At 36.4% G+C, this 15,387-nt stretch overlaps 1 protein-coding gene across 10 annotated transcripts in view; it reads right to left on the bottom strand.

The window, feature by feature from the left end:
* The window catches only part of PLEKHA7 (pleckstrin homology domain containing A7), a 158,249-nt gene that overhangs the window by 62,549 nt on the left and 80,313 nt on the right, over positions 1-15,387 (bottom strand). For 8 of the 10 annotated variants that reach the window (XM_068944926.1, XM_068944927.1, XM_068944924.1 and 5 more), the window contains 2 exons: positions 10,257-10,340; positions 426-537 (listed from right to left, as the gene is read on the bottom strand). In XM_068944926.1, the coding sequence (XP_068801027.1) occupies positions 426-537; positions 10,257-10,340 (196 nt within the window). The remainder of the gene's footprint in view (positions 1-425; positions 538-10,256; positions 10,341-15,387) is intronic. The other 2 variants (XM_068944930.1, XM_068944933.1) reach the window with 2 other exon arrangements.

Raw genomic sequence — 15,387 nt, 5'->3', positions numbered from 1 at the left:
GGATCTAAGATGTTACTATGAGGAGGAACAATTAGTAAGGTTTAGCAGAAAAATAAGGAGAGCTGTCCATTATCATTACCAGTACTCTGCAGCACATTTTGCCACATACATTGGACTACCAAATGACTTCCTGGCATACTGGTATCACATATACTTATTTCCAGTCTTAAGGAGCCTCTCAAACTTTACATGTCACCTAATCACTGTTTTTCAAATTATCATCCAACGCTTATGTGGATATAGGGTGCTCCTGCGCTGTCAGAAGGGTTTTGCTTGGGTAGAAGATACTGCCTCTTCTTTGAGGTAAGTTATTCGACTTCTAGCCTAAACGCATGGCCCTAGTAAAATCAACAATAAAACAGTATTGGATTTAAAGCGAGCGAGGTTCTAATCATCCAGCTCAAACAATAGTCTTTTTCCTTTACCTTAGGAGTAGGCTTTGTATCAACAGTAGATGCAGTTACTGCAGTGGATGTTTCACTAACCATACTTGAAGGTCTTTGGTTTATTTGTTGCTTGGACATAGGTGAATTCTGCCTAGAAAAAAGACACAAAAACAGGTACTCTAAAGCACATTATTTCAAACAGTCAGCTTTACTTTTTATATTTAAGATTCACAAAGAAAGCAAATGACAGGCTAGTCAACCACTAGGCAAACATTTCCCCTGTGTCTGCAACTTCTCTTGCATCATCCCTATTATTTTGATTCCAGACATCTCCCAAGTCGACGCTACCAATGACATCTCATGTTTGATATCCGCAAATATATCAAGAGGAAGAAACCTGCCACAGTGACTACAAACCAAACTGAGAATCAAGATATAACAAAAAGCACTCAGAGCAGATGAGGCCAATGTCCAGAAACTAAACCGTGCCCTATTTACAAGCCTTGCTGCAAATCTGTGGAAGAACTAATAGCAGTGAGGGAAGGGTAGGAATCTGTACAAACATTTTTCAAGAACAGGTCCATTATTTAAAGTCAAGGTGAGGCTAACATTAGAATGTTAGACCTTTCACTCTGCCCAAAAATATGATTCATACTACAAGAGGAATTACTAACATAAGAATATCTTTTAACCAGAATGATGCAATTCATGACAGTTATGTCTAGAAATAACTAATCTCTGAATCATAAGGAATGCATTTCCTATTCTCTGCACAAAAACTGTAGGCCAGGCAAAAATTAACACGTTCACTGATCCATACTAGATTGCTCCAGCTGTCTCCTATATGAAAGCGTGACCTGTTTTCAAAGTTCAATCTTCAGATTGAAAAAGACTTCAAATACACAAATGTGCGTGACATCTCTGTTCTGTCTCTACTTGCACTAAAAACAAATAAAAAACCCCCACACCACTCATTCACAAGCAGCACCAAACACCATTAGCTGAGTGTCTGTTACCTTCTCAGAAAAAATCTTGGCATACTAGGTCATCCATTGATTCAAGTCCTTGTCAAAACTGCGCTTTCTAGTCACTGAACTACTAGACTGGACTTTTCCATTAGAACTCCCCTTAGTTTGACTCTGTGATCTAGCCAAAACACCAACTCTGATAACAAGCAAATAGCCAGCTAGCTAATCCCTGAGCTGAAAACAAACAGCCGAAACAGAACAAGAAACACCTAACCGCAGAGAGTAGAGAGAAAGCACACAGAAGTTACACAGCTTCACGTTTTCAACAAAAGCCAAGACAGACCTTGGGCTAGAGTGACCCAATACAATGAAAGCCAGTGATTATGAAAGCAGTATTTTTGCAATAGAGAAAACCATCAGCACCTGCCACAAACAAGACCTGGGCCCCACTGCATGCACGTGGCCAACACCCACACAGAAGGACAGCTCTGGCACTGACGACCAATTAACATGGAACTTAGGCCCACAAACTGTAAACAAAAGTAAAGAAACAGAGACAAAGTGATAGCGTTGAAAGGAACTATAGTAAAACTTCCAAAAATGAAGAAGGAAATGTGGAAAAATTAATGGGTCTTTTTTCCTTAAAAAGAGCCAGAAAAGCCTCTTTTATTTTACCTTTCAATTTTTCGAATAATGCCATTTTCCTCTGTGTTTCAAATTTTCAGGTTGAGGTTATTTTGAATTTCTAAGAAGAAAACTTAAGTTCTTTTCTAAGTAGCCCATAAATTAGAGGGGGGAAAAAAATCGGAGACTCTAACCTAAACAAAATATACAGTAAATTTATTTGCAGCTCTTATGAGGCTGCAGCTTTAAAAGAAGTCTTCATTCAGGATTTATGCTGTACGTTCATCATCTTCACTTAGCCATTGTTCTTCATCAAGATCAATTTCGTTTAAGAGAGTTCTATATTCATTGTCCTGTATGCATATTTACGCAAGCTGTTTTTGTATTACATACCCTGAAGACATCATCTGTTGGGTCACTAACAGTTCTGTTTTCCTCAAATATCTAACTGTCCGCCAGCACTCCAAACCTTTAAAAGAACAGTATATTTGTCCCTCAAATACAGAAAAAAGAAAAGAGACTAACATGCAAGTATAATTCAAACCTTTCTGCTAGTTCCACTTGTCAAAATACAAGAGAGTTCGAATCATTCTAGAAAAATAGATGTTATTTATTTATTATAAATGTTGATGATAATAGCAGCCAGGGATCTTGCTTGGGGTTAAGTTAGAAATTGTTGCTTACATTTAAAAAAAAAAAAAATTTATTGTAAGGTAGCACCAGAAAACACACGAAGACTCCTTATCAGTTAGTCTTTCATTAATCGATTAGGAAAACAAAGTACAGACATCCTCATTTAGATCATATCAGTGGAAACTATTTTAAGTAAAAATTTTTATCTGCAGGTCAATGTTGGAAATGGTAACGGTTATCATTTGTAGGGCAGAGGTGGCAATCAAAAATTACATATTCACCGTTCAAAAGCATTATCCATTTAGAGTTCTCAAAATCATAGTCATTCAGGGCAGGTTTTAGAAACCTCTCTGCAGGCACTTTCTGATATAATCCATCTCATTCAAAAAGTAGACATCTAAATTAGATTAGTTGAAACGAGTCATAAAGGTGCTTATTTTGCTCCACTGACTATAACTTAAAAAAATAAAATAAAATAAAAAATATAGATAATGAGCTTAGCTGCAGGTATCTATTTAAAGCATAGATGTCTAGCGTTGAGATGAATCCTACCTTAAGGTTTAGCAAGTCACTATAACTTTCTGGATGAAGAAATGAGAGCACGAATACAAGAACAAAATCTCGTGGAATCCCATTATGCATGGTGCGAATGCCTCAGTAGCCAAGCTCTACAACAACTTGTGAGTTAAACCAACAGGTGATATTTTCAAAAAAATCATAGTTTTGCAAATCATAGTTCAGGAACAGCAACTCATTAGCAGCAAGTGGCAATATATCCATACCAATAATAATAACAGTCTATTCGCAAGCTACAGATTTGCTCTTTCCCATCCAAATGCATGCACTGAAACTGCTTATTTAAAATACAGCATACAAGCCACAAACACTGCTGTTGCTGTCACTGAAATCTGATCCAGCTCTGAATGGCCCAGAGAACAGGAGCACTCCCAAGAACAGAGAAGAGTTTCTGATGGCAACAACAGAATTTACATGGAGGACCAGGTGTCTGTCACCATTACTTTTCCTCAGTTACAACCTGAACAATTACTTGTCCAAAAGCTTCTCTGGCTGATGTCTCAGAAAGCACGTTTTTCCATTTTTGACCATACAGTTTAAATGAAGCTTTCAAGAAAACAATACCACAACTTTGATTCCACTTTCTTTATGTATTGCTTATCTGGCATAAATCCCTTCTTTCTAGCTTTTATAAGTAAGCTCACGTCCAAGAGATGAGAACGATCTACAGCAAGTCCTTAAAATCCCTTGCTGGCCTTTAATGTGCAACAGTTTCATCACCTCAGTTTGAGTCTACTTACCTTACCTCTTAGGGATCAGATATCCCATTTCAGCATTTAGTTACCTTCAGAAATATCCAGCTTCAGCAAAGAGCAGATTAAGACACTTTCTGTATTCAATGCCGCCTGACTAAGCTATTTCTGTTGACCAGCCAGTCTTACTATTTGCTTTTGACTTGATTCTCCTTTGTTCTCTTTCCAATCTATACACTTTCAAAAGCAGTAGAAGAGGCAGACTTGCATTGTCTGTATTTTACTTGCAAAGGCACGTTACTTGCCTTTTCTTAATCTCTGCTTCTCAGAAAGGTCCCATTTCCCTGCTTGAGGCAACTAAACAGAGAGTAGAAGTCTTCCTTCATTGAAATACCTAACAAAGAATGACAGTCTCCTACTTTGCCTCCTCAAAACAAATCTCAAGTACTAGACTTAATACCTTTAAGATGGCCACTAAAAATGAATCACAAAATTAAGAAAGAACACATAGCCAAGGAAAACATTTGGCCTTTGAAGAAAGAAACATTCTCCTCTTCCCAATGGCAGCTTGACGTTTAGATTCTCTACAATGTCCACACCACAAACTATTGAGTCTCATCTCCTATGACAGTTACATAATACATACTGTTGTCCGCATACACATGGGGGCCGGGGGAGAAGAGGAGGAAGAGCTTAACATGTTCTGAAAATCTGTAGTCTTTCCATCCTACAGATAATCTGATTAGATTGTTTCTTCCTTTTCTAGAGCAGCTATTCTATAAAGAGTGCTAACCTTCACAGAAAAGACAAAAATGAAAATGAAAATTTAAATTTTAAACAAAATGGAAATTAATTTGCCTAACAAAAACATTAAGAATATGGAGGGAGAATTTATCCTAGAGGAATGGCTTTGATCTACAAACTAGGATAGGCAAACTCAGATTGAAGAGGTTTTCCATCATTCCACAAGATACTATTTCACAACAGGTTAAACACAGCGTGCAGAGAGAGAGCACTCAGCAGAACTACAGATGAAGATAAGCTTTCTACATTTAACAAGACCATCATTACTACATAATCATAATGCAATACAGATCAATAAACGCACATAAAATTTGTAAGAATTGATTACTTTGCCATTTAGTAATTTCTCTTCTACTTCCTCCTGAAAACAGTCACTGTCAAGAAATTAAGCTTTCATTTGCCAGTAGTATTAAGATTAATGATGAACTCCAACTGGAAGAAGGAAAAAAAATACACAAGAAGAAAAATATTTTTAAAAAAGCGTTGCCAGGATGTTGCCATGAGAGAACTTACACAGCCAGCAAAATAGACAGTAAGTCAACTGAAACAGAAAAAACATTATTATTCTCCTAAAATAATGCATTTGGTGGCAAACATTGGTGATTTAAACTTTTTGGACCTGAGATGTAACAAAAAATACCAAACAAAACTAAAGATGAATTCAAGTATTCATATATATAGTATTTCAAGGATAAAATAGTACTGTAAAAAATTTGCATCAGACCAGAATATAACCATATTCAAGCATTCAAGTTCCTTAATAGCTAACTGATATTCTTAGACCGCTTTAAACGGTCAAAAAAAAAAAAAAAAAGTACAGTATGTAGAATTACTTGAAATTTTCCAACATGTGAATGGAGTTAACACAGTCCTAACAGTGTTTAGGGATTCATCCTGACAAATAAGTAGATAAAGCATTAAACCTATGCATTCAGAAACATTAGTTCAGAATCACTAATGCTAAAGATGTTTGATAACGTCTGTGATTCAAAGTATCCTATCTTGTCTTCATAGCACTGTTTTTTTCCATTTTCTCAATTCTTTTCTTGTGACCTCCCACAGGTGTGTGCAGGCACGCACAAAACTGCAGCATGCACATTCAGGGCTCCAAGCGTTTTTTAAGTCTTCGTAAAATAGTTTAAAATAGCATTCTGCGTAATACTTGCTGTCAAGCAGCTCCCCACTGCACCTAAACTGCACTAGTACGTTTACAGAAATCACGTTTTGTTAGCTAAAACGGCCAAAATGTTTTATTAAAAATAAAAACTAAATAAAACACTTCAGTAATTTTATACAAGTAGATATACTGAAAATCTAATATTCACAGCAGAATGAATTCCTTTTCTCTAAAGGACCATAAGGAATAGCCCACTTAGAACACCCATATTTGTACCAACACTTTTTAAAGAAAGGTTCTTTTGTTGGAACATCATGTTAATCTAGTTCTAGTATTAACAAATCTCCTACTCAGTTAGATATAAAATTAACTGTCCTAACATTTCTTTACATATAAATATGCCAGGTGATTATTTTGGAGTAGTTTGGATTCTCTCTTTTCTCTCCACCTCTGATTTTTTTGCTGCTATAGTAACCAAATGCAATAGATGAAATAAGATGGTGCGCTCTCTCTCCCCACCCAAGATGATGCAGATAACTTTTATTAGATTAAACACAATATACATATTTTTGACATGTATGCTTAAGTATTAAAGTACTAACATTTCATTTGCAAACACAATACCACTGCTAATATATTTTTAGACTTCTAATACACAACTACTAGTATTTAGCAACAGATCCAGTTAGAAACGCTGCTATCAAGGCTATCGTAAGTGTCTGTTCCTTCCTTTCTGTACACAGTTAAGAATTGCTACTTAAAGATAACAGGGAAGGAATCTAAACATTGCATACATCTATCCTAAACAATTCTGTAACAGAAGATTTTTCAAAGAAATGCGCGTATAATGATGTGGTTACGTAGGTTTCAGATCTAACATTTGTTCAGCAGTCACATCCTTAATGCATATTTTTCTATTGGCTGTTTAAGGAAGGTCCCCTTGTGGGTTAGGAGTTCCTTAAAAAAAGGAAAATAAAGCACAAAAACAAAGAGACAGTCATGAAATGCAGGGAGGCTATCAGAGGGGCTTCCCATACACTCAAAGCATTGAAATTATTTAAAGTGATCCTGGAAACTGTGAGATGACCAAGTTAGTAGAGGTCAAAAATTAGTCTGGACACAAATGGAAATTTTGACAGGAAAGGCCAGAAGAATAAAGTCTTTAGATATGAGTGACTATGTGAGATAAGATGTCAAACTAAATGCAGTGTCAACAGAAGAAAACTAATCCAAAGGTGGGAGAAATCAATTTAGAAACACCTCTGCTGCTTTTATCAGTCAAAATGATCTTGGTACTCTGGGGAAAGGTTTACGTTTTTTTGGTTTGGGTTTTTGTTTTTTGTTTTTTTAAGTCTTAGCACAACAATTAGCAGCAGTCAAAGTATGTTAAGAATTATTAGAAAAGGAATAGAGAAGAAAAAGTAAAATTAAATTATTATAAAAATCAATGATGTGCTCATTTATTGAATATTGCATTTACCTATAAACACCCCATTAGAAAAAAGAGACAAAATAAACCCCAAAGTTTCATATAGAAAGGCTAGCTCTCAGAATAAGGCTACTCAAAGGTATAGACTGACTGACTTACAATAAGCCTCTAAGCTTGGAAATTAAAAAGAGAAGTGGAGATTTGACAGTGGTCTTGTAAACTAAGAAGCGGTTAGAAAAAGAGGAATTATTAATAATTATTTCTCAAAACAAAAATCTAAATAAAAACACCTCAAAGATGCAGGAACGGCAAAATGATCAAAAGATAACGTAATTTAAACACTACAAATTGCAAGCAATTCTCTCTGTTCTTATCCTCCCATTACAGCGGAGTTAATGAAATCAGGTTTTGGCTTAAAAAGTAACATTGATGTGATACTGTTTAAAAGGGAATATGCCTTGGGAAAATACTAGTGAGATATAGTCTCAGCCTTCCAGTGGGAGATTCCAGTCCTCATTTTATCAAGTGGGGCAAGGGCTTCTGGTTCGTATCTGACTCATAATTAGGCTAGGATGACATCACTAAGTGACATCAAACTTCTCTCCAAATCTCATTTGCCAGAACTTCCTGGATGAGAAAAGGCCAGGAAAGTCTATACATTTATCATCTCTAGATTACCATAAGTTACTTCTCTGATGTTAAATGTGATCTTTTAACAGATGTGCTCGCTGCAGCCTTAACAGGCTTGTGCTCAAGTCTCCCCAACAGCTTCTAGTCATCATCAGGTAATAATTCCAGGCTTTGGCCCTAATCTTAAATTAAAATCAACCTGCAAGCAGTAAGTCACAACAGCATTAAAGATCAAATTCTCGTTTATGAACCCCTTAAGAGTGTTACTACTTTAGAAATGATTTTTGAGGTGTAAGAAAGACGTACTCTTGCTCAAAATGATCTCATAATGCAAACATTTCCAGAGATTATGCAAATCCAGAGACTACCTTTAGAGTTTTAAGAGACTGTCTTTCCAATTGTGTCCTCTTTGTGAAAGCCACTTCATCACAAGATATGATCTGTAATACCAATGCCTTCAGGAAAAGAAGCTAAACCACCCCACAGCCCTATTAGAATTTCTATGCCTAGAGACAGGGAGGTGATAATAGCTCCTTTAATTTCAGCAGGGAATTCCACATATGTAAACAGTTTCCTTTGACAAGCATCCAGATACTAAGGGGATGAACAGCATGGGTATAAAACCTATACTGGTGCACAGAAGAGGTACAAAACTAAGGAAAACAGTACATCTCGAGCACTGTAATGTGGCGTCTTAAACCAGTTTAAACTGATACATTAAAAATGTCTCATTTTAAAAACACCCTGTAAGCGTTTTAAGCCAATCATAAAGCTAAGAAAAATGTGTTTGCAAAGACTGTTTTCCGAGTAGTCCCTACAAATACATATTCCTCTCTACATCCCTCCAGCTATTCCCTCTTAACTTGGAATACAAAATACTTAATTCTTGACTATAAGATATTTCCCCCCTCTTTTTGAAACCATCTCAGTAAAAGTAATTAAAACCTACAGGTGACAAGTTGTATCAGTCTGGACTGCCTATTTGACCACCCTCCAAATATTACAAAGACCTTCATTTCTCTTCCAAAAATGTTTCTGATATATATAAAAGAGCACTAAAAATACGTGCCATCAGTCACTTGTTCTTTCAATTCTGCTTTGATGATTACAAAACCCGAAACAACCCAAGGAAGCGTGACCAACCCAGGGAAGAGCTCCAGGTACTTCTACCCAAACACCTATTTTCCCTAACGCTTGTATGTATTTCCTTTATACTAAACTTGATTGGACCTGTCCAACAGATTAAAAAAAGGAAAACTAATTAATGGATGGAGGTGGGAGCACATTTATACAGTGGCTGTTGTCCATAGCGCCTTTGAGATGTGTGCTCTACAGCAAGATAGCTGATCTCCTCACTGAATGACTTGAGTAGCTTGTTTCCACACCTGTAAAGATCCAGCCACCATCAGAGCAGCATGCCAAATGCCTACCACGCAACACGTGGCATGACCTCTGGCTCGGTAACTAGCCCACAGGCCTTTGCCCCCAACCACGAGCCTGTCCGACACACTGCAGGATAGATCCAACATTCTTCTTGTTCATGCTGGTTCTCAACACGGGCCTTAACAGAAGCCCAAATCTTGCATTCGCTCTGGGCTTAATAACTACATTTCTTAATGCAAAACTACTTCAAATTAAATGCGAAGTAAATCAAGTGTCAGGTAATAAGAAATAGATCAAAATAGCGAGGGCAGCCTTACAAACCAGCACATCCACGCTACTACAGCATGATGCCAGGAGCAAACTAGTATATGGCATGGATGATGATGGGAGTAAACCCTTATGGTGGAAGAGGAAGCGATCCAAACCAAGAGCCAAAGACTTACCCAGTTACACAACCACTTTGAGCACACGCATTTCACTTTTTTCATCACTCAATCAAGATAAAATACACTGGAAGCTAATATATCTCATTCTATTTCTCTGGAATAGATTTAAAATGAAGAATGAACATTTTTGAATAAATAGCCCAAGAGGCATCTAATACAGAAAATCTAAAGCATAAAAAAGGGATTCCCCCAAGGGATTACAATGGAAACTGCTAATACTTTGCATATTTCAGTTTCAATATAAACCTTTCAGTTTCCTTTAAGGGCATTTGACTTTTCTGTTCTGTATATTTGACAATTATATAAAGCTAAAGCATCAAAGGACCTTTAGCGTACTTTAAAAGCCTTTTTTTTTTTTTTTTTAATCTGGAAAAGATTTCAGTGCTAGTTCTTATATGGAACAGTGCTAGAATCAGAAATATACTTTCAGAATGAAGTAAATTTTTAAGTATCAACCATTTGTATGGTATTTTTGCCACAGTACCAGAAGAATTGTCAAACTACTAACCTACTATAGGAAAAAATGCTACTGTTTTAAATCTCTTGACATGGGTATAAATCTACTTACTCTTCTTGCAAAATAAATTCAATATTTTCTGGAGAAACCTGTCCTGTTACAGGATGTCTAAAAGACGTGGTCTGCTGATTATGGCTGAAAGGAGAGAAAAAAAAAAGTTAATATTAAAGTGCTAAACTTAGTAGAATATATCTATGATCCCTAAGAGGCAGGACTGTTTCTATTGATGTTTTACTGCTACTGCTCCAGAGGTGAAACGTATTGCTTCAGTACTTTTCAAGCCAGAAACGTTTTCAGCTCCTTCTTGCATTCTTGTCGAATCTGCCAACGGCATGCTGCATCATTTAACTATTAACTGGGCTAATGTTTTGGAAGTAAACTAGTTGCAATCCTTTGTTTGGGAGATGCACCTGAATTTCTGATTATTTACACCTGATTTACTGAAATACTAACATAGAATTTATACAATGTAAATTGTTGATTTGTATTTCTGTAAATTTCACAAAAGAGAAGCAGCAAAATATCATAGAATGTTGCTGGACAATTCACAGTTCTACACAAAACTGTAATACTTAATGAGATCATATAGAGATACTTTGTGGAAGCCATGTTACATGCCTTTTTTTTTCCTGGTATAGCATATTTTCAATGATTTTTCTTTGCATCTCCACACACAGCAACATATACAAAATTAGTTGTTCAGTTTTACAACATACATAAAACAACATAATTTGGTATCTCATTCGAGCTGAACTAAAATTGGGAGTTTCTATCAACTTTACCTTCAGAGTACTACCATTTGGAAGTTTTGCTGTCCTCTGTGAAATATTACTGTCCGATAAACACAATTATTTTATCAATCTCTGTAATTGCACTCATCTAATGCAAAAGTTTGGAGCAAAGAAAGTTCATTTCAAGATAATCTGGTAGTCCTTCCTCCTCCTCAAAGCAGATCATTTGAATTAATTATATTTAAAAAAAAAAAAAAAAAACCTCACACCCAAGACAAATCCTGCACAGCCTCATACCTATTAAGGCCCTTATTCTGAAGCCCTATCCAAAGCAGCAATCTATAAAAATTGCAAATCTTGAAGAATAAAGAAATTAAAAATCTTATTATTTCATAATAAAAAGGTCATAGCTGACATGCTGTAAGAGAGTCTTAGAACCTGAAGGGGTTCTAATTTTTTTTTCCTGATACAGACAATAAACCAAAAGTCCAGTTATTTAACATTCTGAATTTCTATACTTTTAGTTAATACTGTTTAGTTAAACAATATCCTAAACGAGAATTCTAGTTAATGTAGCAGTTAATTTATTATTATATTCAGAAAACAAAACCAGTAATACAAATTATGAAACAGTAAGGCTATTAAATGATTTATATTTCAAAGAGCCAAAAAATGAACACATCGTCCACCTCTCTCTTTTAAAGAAGATCTGAGCCTTTTTCCTCCAATGATACCCAGCCATTTCAAGTCCTCCAGATCAGACCCAATTGCCTAGCATTGCAAGACAGCCCCAGAAACAGAATGGGGCACACAGACGTATCTTGGGGCTTCAAATTAACAGATTTCCAAAAACAGAAAAGCCTTTCTGTAGAATATAGGAAAGCTTAAAAAACAAAACAACAAAAAACAAAACAAAAACCACAGAACATATAGCACCTATAACATTCAAATGTAAATGGCACGGGACATGCCTTGATAAGAAAAGAAGTGGTCAAGAGTCTCTCTCAGCTGCTGACGAGAAGTCCCACTGAGACTACGAACTGCAGAAGATGCTGCTTGCACTGTACATTTCCACCCCTTTTCCAACATGCCTTGCTACAGGCAGGCCTACGCAACCGACCAATGTAATGAAAGTTTCTCAATGATAAAATGAGAGCGGTGACAACTTATATTATACCAAAAGGACTGTTTCCAGACTCATCTATTACAAAAATTCTAGCCTTACAGCCTTAAAAAGCTACGAACAACATACTAGGTCATCAACCACCCCTTTGCATTAGTGACAGCACTCATTTCCCAGACTGGTGAGAGAACTGGCCTCTAGTAGAGAGATGGGTGAATTTAAGTACCTTTTCAGTTTCCAAACTCTCCAGTTTTCCCATGAAGTCAGAGATCAGGAAAGAGGATTTAGAGTAACCCTGCAGTGCTAACATCCATAAAGCAACCATGATCTTTTTCTCATAGAAGTACCGAGGAGTACTGTTTTCTAAAGAAACACGTTTACAGCTACTTTATATGCTAAACTTGAAGCGTAGGTCCAAAGAATGGAACTTGCAGATGTTATAAAAAATAAATTTAAAAAAGTAACAATTACATTTTTTTCTGTCACACAGTCCAAGCAGTTTCAAACTAAAAACATTTCTTTCCATATCAGGACAGAAGTACCTTCGAAACCTAGGCTAGGACTACTAACAAAAAGCAACTACCTCGTCAGCTTTACTCTCCAGAGGCAGACAACGTTGCCAATAAGTTTTCATCTGCAGGCTTTTAGTCATAATAATTCAGGGTACAATTAAGACTAAGAAAAAGGACTATCTGTACTCGAGAACTGCGCTAGGGCCATTTAGGAAATGAGGTAGACCATTACACCATAGAATTTATACTGCATAGAAAGTACTAGAACTTTTTACAAACCCTATATTAACTCCTATGAAAAAAACAGATCTTCAGAAGATTAGTTACTCCTGTTACTGTAATTGCAGAGCAAGTTCATTACTAATAGACTAAATATTTTTTGTTATTGAAAAAATGTAAACTGGAAAGTAGAAAGTTCTCAAAATATTTGGGCAACTGCACTTTGGGACAATTTTCACTTTGAACCATAGGCGTAGAGAAACAAAAGCCTAGCTACCTTATTACATAAAATGAAGATGCTCATTTCACTTACAAGGAGAACACACATACAAGAACAAAATTTTCTGAAGATCTGCCCCTTAAATATTTAGGACCTGCCTGGGAGGAGAGAAATGATACCACAGGCACCAATAAGTAGCTTTGCAGAACACAGCAGATTATTTAAATTAAAAAGTGAGGGTTCAACCGCCTCACAGGACTCACTAAGAATAAACAATATTATTCAAAACAAGTTATAAAACAGAGAGCTAATGCCTTGCAACAAGAAAATTCCAACAGGATAGCAGGAAAATTTTTGTCTGCAATGAGGATAGTCGAACACTGAAACAGGTCGTCCAGCAAGGCTGTGGAATCTCCATCCTTGCAAATATTCAAAATATGGCTGCATAAGGCCCTGAGCAATCTAATCCAACTTTAAAGTTCGTTTCAACTTGGAAGCTGGCCTTGCTTTGAACAGGAGTGGTTGGATCAGATGGCTTCCAGAAGTTCTCTCTAAACTAAACTACTCCACTCTTCTGTCATTGTTTGCTGCCCCTTCCGTCTTTCTTTGCAACTATCATTTACTTCTTACAGTCCCTTTGAACCTTTTCACATTACTTGAATAGACATATTCCAAGTATATTACCAGTACCTTATTTTCATTAGAATGAAAGAAATCATGATGTCATATGAGATTTTTACATCCCGATTACAACAACTTTTTCGTGTTTTTATATTCTTTAACGCTTTACTTAGGAGTTAATTTCTCTATTTATGCAGCAATGATAACAATAACATCAAGTGACAATGATCTTATAAATTGGTTATAGTGAAAGTAATCCTTCCTTTCCACCTAAGGGCTACGGAAAGACCTGGCACTGGTGCTCTTCAGACACAGAAGTTTAACAAGCCCCCTGGCAGTCAAGCATCTGTATTTCCTCCAAATAGCAACTGCTGAGTAAGTTTCTATTGTCCAGAAATCTATCATGTATCACAGGCACAATAAAAGAGCCTTAATAAAAGCACGCTTGACATGCTGCTGCCACTCTTCATGCTCCTTTAACCCCTTTTCACTAGAAAATGATCTAACGCTCTTGATAAAACCAGAGAAAGCTTATGACACTTCACAGTGCAAGGTCTGAACGCCATCTAACTTGTTTTGGTACGACGACATCCATTTAAAACACCAAACTACCTTTCAGACGTTAAGAATTTTCTGTGTGGTTAAATTACAGGGGGCCTTTTTGGCAATTATCTTCTCTTTATAACACAGTTTTATATTATTCCGATTTTGTACAATTACTGATCAACAGACCTGCCGACAGGAAGTAAATATGAAAAGATGAAAAACCTGCAGGAAAATAAAACTCGTAACATCTACCACTAACGGCATTTTCATGAATTTCCAAAGTTACGGAACACTGTTTTCCAAAGCTTTCCACTGATTTTTCATAGTAAAGTCTCAGACTTTTCATAACAGCATTACAGTTCAAACTTATTTGAAACCAGATATAAATTCTACCATTTTGCAGTGTATGTACACAACCTTTACAAAGACAAAAATTGCTAGTGACCCACTCTGTTTCTTAACACAGATGCACTATAGCAGCTTAGAAAGACTCAAGCCTTTGAAGAAGTAAATAATGTTAATGTAGGGCTGCACAAAATAAACAGCCATTTATGTTTTCCTTTACCAAAAAAAACCCTAGTCAAATCCACATCAAAACTAAATTTGTGTTTTGTGGCTGATTACGCTTAAGCTTAAAATCAAGCTGACCCCACAGACAAAGCATCACACAGGAGACACCTTCCCCCTCCCCCCCCCAAACTTTTAATTGGTGAAAGGCTGTGTTCACCCTGCATTCTCTCCATTATTCAAAGTATTAGTAGGTCTCCGTTAAAGGGCCACCTTTTCACAAATCTCTCAAGAATTTCATTCTTCCAGGACCTCTACCATCTGGCTAACATCAAGGAGGACGTTTGACAGCACGCTGCTTGAACATCTAATGTAACTTCTAAGTTGACACTGCTTTAAATAGCAGGGAACGGGGGGGGTGGGGACTGGACCAGATAACCTCTTTAAAAACTATATATATTTTTTTATCCTACTGAGTAGGACCCAGACATCTGCATCCTTTGATAACACCTTACTGCTTAGCATCAGAATACAGCCTAGATGATCTGACAAGTATGACTGATTAAGGAAGTCAGCAAATGCAACATAGGCTATCGTTTGTTTGCACTAACCTAACCTATAGTACTGTGAAATGTAAATGATTTGAATACACAAAAAACAGGCAGTTACAACCCAGTCACCAATCACACGATATAATTCACGT

The sequence above is a fragment of the Struthio camelus genome, chromosome 5 (assembly GCF_040807025.1).
Source record: "Struthio camelus isolate bStrCam1 chromosome 5, bStrCam1.hap1, whole genome shotgun sequence".
NCBI classification, from domain to species: Eukaryota; Metazoa; Chordata; class Aves; order Struthioniformes; family Struthionidae; genus Struthio; species Struthio camelus.
This window is presented reverse-complemented; position numbering and strand designations above follow the sequence as displayed.